This window comes from Orcinus orca, chromosome 16 (genome assembly GCF_937001465.1).
Source record: "Orcinus orca chromosome 16, mOrcOrc1.1, whole genome shotgun sequence".
NCBI classification, from domain to species: domain Eukaryota; kingdom Metazoa; phylum Chordata; class Mammalia; order Artiodactyla; family Delphinidae; genus Orcinus; species Orcinus orca.
This window is the reverse complement of record NC_064574.1, coordinates 52085905-52097822: the sequence shown is the minus strand read 5'-3', so window position 1 is coordinate 52097822 and position 11918 is coordinate 52085905. Positions and strand designations below refer to the sequence as shown.

Here is an 11918-nt window from a genome sequence, read left to right as displayed (position 1 = left end):
AGAAATCACAAAATATGTTCTCAGATCACAATGAGATTAAACTAAACTAGAAGTTAATAACAAAGTTGGCTGAAAAATCCCAAAATATTTGGAGATTTAACAACACACATCTAAGTAACAAACGGGTCAAAGAAGAGGTCTCAAGAAAAAATTTAAAATATTTTAAAGTAAATGAAAATGGAAATAAAACTTATGAAAATTTTGGGATGCAGTGAAAGCAATGCTTAGAGGGAAATTTATAGCATTGGATACATATATTAGAAAAGAATAAATATCTAAAATCAATCATCTAAGTTTCTACCTTATGATCTACAAAAGAGGAAATTAAATCCAAACAGAAGAAAAGGTAAAATAAAAATTAGAAAAGAAATCAAAGAAATTAAAAGTAGGAAATCAACAGAGAAAATCAACAAAATCAAAAGCTGGTTCTTTGAAAAGATCAATACAATTGATAAACCTCTAGCCAGGCTAACTAACAAAAGAAGAGAGAAGGCACAAATTACTATTATCAGAAATGAAAAAAGGGGGCCATCACTATGAATCCTGTGGGCAAGAAAATGATAATAAAGGAATATTATGAATAACTCTATGCCTATAAATTTGATAACCTAGAGGAAATGGACCAATTCCTTGAAGGACACAATCTACCAAAACTCACTCAAGAAAAAATAATCAGAATAGGCCCATATTAAAGAAACTGAATAATTAATAACCTTCCAAAACAGCACTGGGCACAGATGGTTTCATTATGAATGCTATAAAATGTTTAAGGAAGAAATTATGACAATTCTCTACCATCTCTTCCAGAAAATACAAGCAAAAGGAACACGTCCTAACTCATTCTGTGAGTCCAGCATTACCCAAATACCAAAACCAGACAAAGCCATTACAAGAAAGGAAAACTACAGCTAATATCTCTCACGGATATTCACACCAAAATTCTCAACAAAATATTATCAACTTGAATCCAATAGTGTATAAAAAGAATTATCTATGACGATCAAATGAAATTTATTCCAGGTATGCAAGTCTGGTTCAACATTTCAAAAGCAATGAACGTTAAAAAAAAAAAAGAAGAAGAAAAATCATATAATCAGATCAGCTGTAGAAAAAGCATTTGACAAAATCCAACACCCATTTGTGATAAAAACCCTCAGCAAACTAAAAATAGAGGGAAACTTCCTCAACTTGATAAAGAACATGTATAAAAACTTACAGCCAACATCATAATTAATGGTCAGAAACTAGATGCCTTCCCACTAAGATCAGGAATAAGAAAGATCAGGAACAAGGATATCCCCTCTCACCACTCCTATTCAACACCTACTGGAAGTTCTAGCAAATGCAATAGGACAAGGAAATAAGGACTTCTCTGGAGGTCCAGTGGTTAGGACTCCGCGATTTCACTGCTGAGGACCCAGGTTCAATGCCTGGTTAGGGAAATAAGAGCCCACAAGATGCACGTTGTGGCCAAAAAAACAATTTCTTTGATCCTAAGACCAATGCCACATATTTTAGGCTTTTGTTACGATACTCTCCACATCTCTGTACTGAATTAGTCAGTTATTGCTGCAGTGGTACTTAGGGAAGATATCCCAAAACTCAGTTGATTATAGTAAGCATTTGTTTTTCTCACTCCTGGGTCTACAGGTTGGTTGAGGTGGCTCTGCTTCACCCTAGACTTCAGGTTGGATTGAGGTCTGATTCTCGTGTCACGTTCTGAAACCTGGACTAAAGGGGCAGCAGCTACTTGGTGAAGTCCTTCTTGTGGTAATCATGGCAGCGCAAGAGCCAAACCAAGCTGCACAAGCAGATTTAAGGTCTCATGTTTTGACTACTCACATTTTGCTAAGGAAAGTCACACAGCCAAGTTCAAAGTCAACAGAATAGGAAAGTATATGTTACCCCAAGGGGAAGTGAGTGGGGACTAAATATTTGCCAAACAATAATAGAAAAGATTAAAATCCTTGTCCTCGTAGAGATTACATTCTAGTAAAAAGGATAAATATAGACAACTCAGAAATGAAGATAGTGTGGTCAGATAGGATATTCTCGCAAATGTAAGCAAAGGTACAGACACAAGGATGTCTTACACAGCACATTTGTAATGATAAAACACTGGACAAGGGGCTTCTATGGTGGCACAGTGGTTAAGAATCCACCTGGCGATGCAGGGGACATGGGTTCGAGCCCTGGTCCTGGAAGATCCCACATGCCACAAAGCAACTAAGCCCGTGCGCCCCAACTTCTGAGCCCGCATGCCATGACTACTGAAGCCCACGCACCTAGAGCCCATGCGCCACAACAAGAGAAGCCACTGCAATGAGAAGCCCGCGTACTGCAACGAAGAGTAGCCCCCGCTCACTGCAACTAGAGAAAGCCCGTGTGCAGCACCGAAGACCCAAAGCAGCCAAAAATAAATTAAAAAAACAAAACTAAACTAAAAAACACTGGACAACCTAAATGTTCATCAATCACAGCTATTTAAATAAAATAATATGTCAACTAAATAGACTGGTGGGGAGGTTCTTTATTACTTATTTTGATAAAATATTTTGAAAAATATTTCAATTATTTTGAAAAATAAATGGTATACATTTCCTTTAGAAACAAGGTTAAGTCCGTATGTATTAACATGAAAAGGTGGAACTGATGAAGAGGTTTGGGATATCTCTCCTAAAATGTTTATGCCAATATAATCCTTTATTTTCATCTACACTAAAGAGATGAGTTTGTAAAACACTCCTTAAGTTATATCTTGGGAATTCTTTGCACATCAGAACTTACAAATCTACTACAGTCTTTGAGTGGCTGTACTGGATTCCATAAGGATGGATCATAATTTACTGAATTGCTCCCCTTTAGATGGACACTTGGGGTATTTCCAAGTGTTATATCTATTTAGTTTTACAATAATAAACATTTCTATACATGCATCTTGGCATAATTTTGCAAGAATAATCTACCAGATATTGTGAAGTATTATAAACTTTTTAAAAAGCCTCAAGCTAAAATAGCATGGTATTAGCCCAATAATAAAAGCTCATATCAGTGTATCAGAACAGAGAATCTAAAAATATATCTATATCTCTCTATACCTATATTTATATATCTACATCTATTCATCTCTATATGAATTTATAGAGGCATTCAGAGGATGGACTTGGTCATGGAGCTGGATATGTCAGAAACCTGATTCCACCATGTCCTAACTGTGGGACCTTGAGACAGTCATTTAATCTCCTTAAACCCAGGGATGTCCTTGAGTGGGGATGATAATGATACCCCATGGCTGCAATATTAAAATAGATATGAAGAGAAAAGTCTCGGCCAACTGGCTAGCACATATTAAGTTCCCAATGCATATTAGATACAATGATCAGCATTTTACAAATGATAAAAGTGGTGTTACAAAGAGTGAAGTATGGAAAGGTTATTAAAAAGTAACTGGAGCAATTTTGTAAATATACGAAGAAATGAAATTAGAACCATAAATACAATTTATCGATTTAAACTGCAAAAACCAAAAACAACTAGAAGAAAATATAGCTAAATATTTAAGTAATGAAAGAATGGGGAAGAAAAGCCTAAGAGAACTGGAAGAAAATGCAGCACTTTCTGGTTATAATTATATGAAATTAAAATATATCCAAAAATAAGCAAAACTGAAAAGTATAAACTAGGGAAAGCTAGTTGTAGTATTTGTGAAAGGGTGTCTGACATGCTCAAAAAATATGGTTCAACAATTTGCTATGAAGTCAACATTTAAAGAAATCTCACAAATAACAATAAACAATTTAAGGCTTCCCTGGCTCAGTGGTTAAGAATCCCCCAGCCAATGCAGGGGACACGGGTTCAAGCCCTGGTCCGGGAAGATCCCACATGCCGTGGAGCAACTAAGCGCGTGCACCACAACTACTGAGCCCGTGCGCCACAACTACTGAAGCCCACGCGCCTAGAGCCCGTGCTCCGCAACGAGAAGCCACCGCAATGAGAAGTCTGTGCCTCACAAGGAAGAGTAGCCCCCACTCACTGCAACTAGAGAAAGCCCGCGCACAGCAACAAAGACCCAACGCAGTCAAAAAAAAAAAAAATTTTAAGTGAAAAATGCCCAGGAAGGAAAATGTAAATCAAAGATCCTATATCGAGCAAAGCTTTCAAAAAAAAGCAGAACTGCTCTACAAAAAATACTAAAGGAATTCCTTCAGGCTGAAAGCAAGTGACCCCAGATGGCAATTAAAATCCACACAAACAAAGAGTGCTGATAAAAGTAGGTAATTATAAAAGATAAGTGTTTTTTTTTTCTCCTTTACTCTCTTAAGTGATTTTGAAAGCAACTGGATAAAATAATATGTAGGTAGTGTATTGTTGGGTCTATAGCACAAAGAAATGTAACATATGTGTAATATATTTGCCAATAACAGCACAAAGGAGTTGGGTGTGAGTAGAGCTGTAATGGGCTAAGGAAATGACCACAGATGGTAAGGTAATAATTTAAGAATGTATTGTTGAGTTTATAACATTGATATAATATGTGAACTGATAATACACAAATAATGCTTAAAATGGGGAAAGGGAATAGAGCTATATAGGAGAAGCTTTTCTTTATTTATTTTTTAAATATTTACTTATTATTTTTTTATTTGGCTGTGCTGGGTCTTAGTTGCAGCACGTGGGATCTTCGCTGCAGCATGCGGGATACTTTAGTGGCAGCATGAGGGATCTAGTTCCCTGACCAGAAATCGAACCCAGGCCCCCTGCACTGGGAGCATGGAGTTTTAACCGCTGGACCACCAGGGAAGTCCCGAGAAGCATTTCTTTATATCACGCGAATTAAGTTAGTATAAATCTGAAGCTGATGTTGATAAGTTAAAATGTATATGGTAAAACCTAGAGCAACCACTAAAAAAATCCAAAAAATATAGTGAAAAAAATTACTGGGGTTAAAATGCTACATTAGAAAATATACAATAAATGCAAAAGAGAGCATTAAAGACACACAAAAGACACATAGAAAACAAAGTTAAATGGCAGACATTAATATTAAAGGTGAATGGGTTAAACAATGCAACCAAAAGTCAGAGATCATCACACTGGATTAAAAAACATGATCAAAGTATATGTTATCTACAGGGTACACACTTTAGATTCAAAGACACATTAGATTGAAAGTAAAAGGATGGAAAGAGATGTGTCATGCAAACAGAAACCACAGGAGAGCTGGAGTAGCTATACTAATATCAGACAAAATAGACTTTAAAACAAAAAATGTTACTATAGATAAAGATGGATATCTTATAATGATAAAAGGATAAAACAAGATTATATAAAATTTATAAACACACATGTATCTAATAACATGTATCTAATACATAAAACAAAGGCTGGAGGTGTCTTTCAAACTTTCAAGGAACAGGTACTGTCCATCTTATTATAAAGAATTCTTGGAAATATAGACTAAAAATTGAAAATGCTACCATTTATTCCTTTAGACAAAAATATCAATACACAATTATGGCAAACATAAAAAAGAAAATCATATGAAACTCAGAAATGGCCTCTGATTCTGAATTTTGTCCATTTTCATACAAGATATCATCTTACCTATCTCTCTGAAATTAAGGGGAACTGCCCTGTTTTCCTCTTTGTTCCTCAAAATCCAGAGCATTCTGCTCAGTGATGTTTTAACCAGTTTCATCTATTTGTCAATATTTTATTCTCTGCAATCATTTTCAAAATAAATTTAAAGTCATACTTTCAAATAGTAGTAAATTTCCTTTATGTTTTAATTCAAGAACAGGATTACTAGTGAGTACATTTTGCTAGAACAACTTGAAGGAATTACTAGGGGCTGGAAAATAAAATTGTGGAGACTATCCAGCAATTTAGAAAGGTTTTATTACAAAATGTAAGTGGAAAATCAGGATATAAATAAGTATCTGTGTAAAATATCACAGTGCATTGACATAAATGGAACAGAAGGTGGAAAAAATGCAGTTGATTAACACGACTGGGCATTGAGAATTTTGGAGGATATTTTCTCCTTGTTTAACTTACTCATGTGCCTGTCATAATGTTGCGTGATACATAAAGCTCAGATACAAAGGTAAAAAAATAACTAGCTTGATAGGGGTGGTGACGGCGGTGGTGGGATGAATTGGGAGATTGGGACTGACATATATACACTAATATGTAAAAAACAGATAACTAGGGCTTCCCTGGTGGCACAGTGGTTGAGAGTGCGCCTGCCGATGCAGGGGACACGAGTTTGTGCCCCGGTCCGGGAAGATCCCACATGCCACGGAGTGGCTGGGCCCGTGAGCCATGGCCGCTGAGCCTGCGCAAACCAGATAACTAATAAGAACCTGCTGTATAAAATAAATAAATAAAATAAAATTCCAAAAAAAAAAAATAACTAGCTTGAATGTGTGGCAGAATTAGGGCTTCCTGGAGCCCTTAAATGAACCCTCTCCTTCCTGCCCCAACACCAGTCCGACCCTCTCATCACAAGTGCCTGTATCTCTGTGTCTCTGTTGTGAGAAAGAGAAATCAGCCCTGATATCCAGGAACCAGCCTAGCACTCACAGCTAGGTCTTGGTACTTTCTTTCTTTCTTTTTTTTTTGCTGTGCCATGCAGCACGTGGGATCTTAGTTCCCTGACCAGGGATTGAACCCATGCCCCCTGCACTGGAAGCACAGAGTCTTAACCACTGGACTGCCAGGGAAGTCCCTTGGTGATTTTTCTTTTTTTTTTTTAACATCTTTATTGGAGTATAATTACTTTACAATGTTGTTTTAGTGTCTGCTGTATAACAAAGTGAATCAGCTATATGTATACATATATCCCCATATCCCTTCCCTCTTGTGTCTCCCTCCCATCCTCCCTATTCCACCCCTCTAGGTGGTCACAAAGCACTGAGCTGATCTCCCTGTGCTATGCAGCTGCTTCCCACTAGCTATTTTATATTTGGTAGTGTATATATGTCCATGCCACTCTTTCACTTCGTCCCAGCTTACCCTTCCCCCTCCCCGTGTCCTCAAGTCCATTCCCTACGTCTGTGTCTTTATTCCTGTCCTGTCCCTAGGTTCTTCAGAACCTTTCTTTTTTTTTCTTTAGATTCCATATATATGTGTTAGCATACGGTATTTGTTTTTCTCTTTCTGACTTACTTCACTCTGTATGACAGACTCTAGGTCCATCCACCTCACTACAAATAACTCAATTTGTATGGCTGAGTAATATTCCACTGCATATATGTGCCAAATCTTCTTTATCCATTCATCTGTTGATGGACACTTAGGTTGCTTCCATGTCCTGGCTATTGTAAATAGAGCTGCAATAAACATTGTGGTACATGACTCTTTTTGAATTATGGTTTTCTCTGAGTATATGCCCAGTAGTGGGATTGCTGGGTCATATGGCAGTTCTATTTTTAGTTTTTTAAGGAACCTCCATACTGTTCTCCACAGTGGCTGTATCAATTTACATTCCCACCAACAGTGCAAGAGGGTTCCCTTTCCTCCACACTCTCTCCAGCATTTACTGTTTGTAGATTTTTTGATGAGGGCCATTCTGACTGGAGTGAGGTGATACCTCATTGTAGTTTTGATTTGCATTTCTCTAATGGTTAGTGATGTTGAGCATCCTTTAATGTGTTTGTTGGCAATCTGTATATCTTCTTTGGAGAAATGTCTATTTAGGTCTTCTGCCCTTTTTTTTTTTTTCATTTTAACATCTTTATTGGAGTATAATTGCTTTACAATGGTATGTTAGTTGCAGCTTCACAACAAAATGAATCAGTTATATATATACATATGTTCCCATATCTCTTCCCGCTTGCGTCTCCCTCCCTCCCACCCTCCCTATCCCACCCCTCCAGGCGGTCACAAAGAACCGAGCTGATCTCCCTGTGCTATGCGGCTGCTTCCCACTAGCTATCTACCTTACGTTTGGTAGTGTATATATGTCCATGCCTCTCTCTCTCTTTGTCACCGTTTACCCTTCCCCCTCCCCATAGCCTCAAGTCCATTCTCTAGTAGTAAGTCTGTGTCTTTATTCCTGTTTCACCCCTAGGTTTTTCATGACATTTTTTTTCTTAAATTCCATATATATGTGTTAGCATACGGTATTTGTCTCTCTCTTTCTGACTTACTTCACTCTGTATGACAGACTCTAGGTCTATCCACCACATTACAAATAGCTCAATTTCGTTTTTTTTTATGGCTGAGTAATATTCCATTGTATATATGTGCCACATCTTCTTATCCATTCATCTGATGATGGACACTTAGGTTGTTTCCATCTCTGGGCTATTGTAAATAGAGCTGCAATGAACATTTTGGTACATGACTCTTTTTGAATTATGGTTTTCTCAGGGTATATGCCCAGTAGTGGGATTGCTGGGTCATATGGTAGTTCTATTTGTAGTTTTTTAAGGAACCTCCATACTGTTCTCCACAGTGGCTGTATCAATTTACATTCCCACCAACAGTGCAGGAGGGTTCCCTTTTCTCCACACTCTCTCCAGCATTTACTGTTTGTAGATTTTTTGATGAGGGCCATTCTGACTGGAGTGAGGTGATACCTCATTGTAGTTTTGATTTGCATTTCTCTAATGATTAGTGATGTTGAGCATCCTTTAATGTGTTTGTTGGCAATCTGTATATCTTCTTTGGAGAAATGTCTATTTAGGTCTTCTGCCCATTTTTGGATTGGGTTGTTTGTTTTTTTGATATTGAGCTGCATGAGCTGCTTATAAATTTTGGAGATTAATCCTTTGTCAGTTGCTTCATTTGCAGATATTTTCTCCCATTCTGAGGGGTGTCTTTTCGTCTTGTTTATGTTTTCCTCTTCTGCGCAAAAGCTTTTAAGTTTCATTAGATCCCATTTTTTTTTTGTTTTTATTTCCATTTCTCTAGGAGGTGGGTCAAAAAGGATCTTGCTGTGATTTATGTCATAGAATGTTCTGCCTATGTTTTCCTCTAAGAGTTTTATAGTGTCTGGCCTTACATTTAGGTCTTTAATCCATTTTGAGTTTATTTTTGTGTATGGTGTTAGGGAGTGTTCTAATTTCATTCTTTTACATGTAGCTGTCCAGTGTTCCCAGCACCACTTATTGAAGAGGATTTCTTTTCTCCATTGTATATTCTTGCCTCCTTTATCAAAAATAAGGTGACCATAGGTGCATGGGTTTATCTCTGAGCTTTCTATCATGTTCCATTGATCTATATTTCTGTTTTTGTGCCAGTACCATACTGTCTTGATTACTGTAGCTTTGTAGTATAGTCTGAAGTCAGGGAGCCTGTTTCTTCCAGCTCTGTTTTTCTTTCTCAAGATGGCTTTGGCTATTCGGGGTCTTTTGTGTTTCCATACAAATTGTGAAATTTTTTGTTCTAGTTCTGTGAAAAATGCCATTGGTAGTTTGATAGGGATTGCACTGAACCTGTAGATTGCTTTGGGTAGTATAGTCATTTTCACAGTGTCGATTCTTCCAATCCAAGAACATGGTATATCTCTCCATCTGTTTGTATCATCTTTAATTTCTTTCATCAGTGTCTTATAGTTTTCTGCATAGAGGTCTTTTGTCTCCTTAGGTAGGTTTATTCCTAGGTATTTTATTCTTTTTGTTGCAATGGTAAATGGGAGTGTTTCCTTAATTTCTCTTTCATATTTTTCATCATTGGTGTATAGAAATGCAAGAGATTTCTGTGCATTAATTTTTTATCCTGCTACTTTGCTTGGTGCTTTTTTGATGAACACAGAGAGTTGCACAGAATATCAGTGTCACACAAGGCCATTCTGTGACTGTTACAAAGTAAGACAAAAGAAGACCACTCTGTAAGCATGTGAACACTAAAACATGAACACTGTCCAAGCCACAAAAATGACCAAACTCCCCCTGTGCTGGTGGATATGAGTGACTGCTACTTCTTTGCCAGTCACAGCTTTGGCCTCAGTCTAGTTTTCCCTCCTTCTAGATAAAATATATTAAGATAGTGAACCAAAATTACCCTCACTTTGTGACATCTTTGAATCCAGAGCAAAGACCCAATCCTTACCAAAATCACCTTATACAATCCCAAGTCTTTTAATAAGTCCTTTTGAGCACCTTCCTACTAAGATACCTCACTATTCCCCCCATGGTATGTGTAACTCCCTTGTTACATGAGTAATAAACGCAACTTATTCAACAAGAGGTGTGCTCCTAATGGGTTTTGGCTGGAGGGCACTGACGGTTGGAATAGTCAAGTTATTTGGTACATGGATCTCTCTTTCCATCTTTAACCTGAAGAGGCTGTATCAAGTTTTGTACTCCCAAGACAGATAGTAGATGATTCTCTTACAAAAGACAAATGTTAACTTTTGCATAATCAAAAAAACAAAAACATGATTTTCTTATAAATTAGTTCCCTCCATGATTTTCTTAGTCTATTTCACTACTGAGTAGAAAAAATTAATAGCAACCACTTTTCCAAGAGCCTCTTTTATGTCCTGGTTTCTCAGGCTGTAGATGAAGGGGTTCAGCATGGGAGTCACCATAGAGACATCGCATCGCAGCAGCTGCTATGTCTATCTCAGCTGAGTGGGAGGATAAAGGGTTGAAATACAGAAATATCATGGTGCCATAGAAGAGGAAAACCATAGCCAGGTGGGAGCCACAGGTGGAGAAGGTTTTCCATCTTCCCTTTGTGGACTGGACTCTCAGGACAGCACAGTTGATAAGGATATATGATACCAGGATGCAAACAAATGGGGTGCTCATTACTGGCCGTGCTTCATTTAGAATCATCACCTCACTGAGGTGTGTATCAGAGCAGGAGAGTTTCAGGAGTGTGGTCACATCACAGAAGAAGTGGGGGATGGCATTGTCTGCACAGAATGAGAGTCAAGCCATCAGCAGGGTATGCAACAGCATATCCAGGTTGGCAATGACCCACGATCCAGTAACCAGCAGGGCACAGAGCTGGTGGGTCATCTTTGTGTAGTAGTGTAAGGGGTGGCATACAGCAACAAAGTGGTCATAGGCCATCACAGCCAAGAGGAAATTGTCCATGTCCATGAACGTGAAAACAAAATACATCTGCGTGAGACACCTAGAGAAGGGGATGGTCTGCTTCCTGAGTATGTGGTTGGCCAGCATCTTGGGGACAGTGGTGGAGGAGAAGCAGATATCCACGAAGGACAGGTTGCAGAGGAAGAAGGACATGGGGATGTGCAAGTGGGAGTCCGTGCTGATGGCCAAGAGGATGAGCAGGTTTCCCAAGACTGTGGCCAGTTACATGCTCAGGAAGAGCACGAAGAGGAGCTGCTGCTGCTAGGGCTGCCTGGAGAGCCCCAGGAGGAGGAACTCAGAGTTACTTGACTGGTTTGTCTCTCCCATGGGGCTGGACTCAGATGCAGAGAAGAGAAGCAGAAGTCAGAAACCTAGAAGCAAAGGGTTTGGGTGCAATAACCCAAGCTCCAGCCATGGTCATGTTAATAAAACCTACATTAGAGTTGCTCAGTCAGAATCTGCCCCTAATCCCTAAACCCTCAACTTCCGACCTCCAGTCCTAGATGATGCTGGTTCCACTGGACTAATTTTTTTAATTATATGAAATACAACATAAAAACAACACACAGGCACATACACAGTCCTTCCCTGACATTATGTGCATCTCTATGAACATTCCCAGGCTTTTGCCCACTTAGTAGATCGTAGAGAGAAGAGAAACAGCTCATTGGTACTGGGTTTATCACAAGCAACAGATGAGGGATTCAGGACTTTTACTACTACTCCCTGGATCTGGAAGATTTAACAAAGGAGGTTCTTCAGAGAACTTCACCGGGGACTTCCCTAGTGGCACAGTGATTAAGAATCCACCTGCCAATGCAGGGGACATGGGTTCGAGCCCTGGTCCGGAAAGATCCCACATGC

The 11918-nt window shown here is 38.5% G+C and overlaps 1 protein-coding gene across 1 annotated transcript; it reads right to left on the bottom strand.

The window, feature by feature from the left end:
* Positions 1-10429: 10429 nt before the first annotated feature.
* On the bottom strand, positions 10430-11381 carry LOC101274594 (olfactory receptor 1F1). Its single transcript, XM_012533141.1, is given in 2 exon segments — positions 10430-10546; positions 10548-11381. Coding segments are annotated over 2 exon segments (951 nt in total).
* Between the last annotated feature and the right edge of the window lie 537 nt (positions 11382-11918).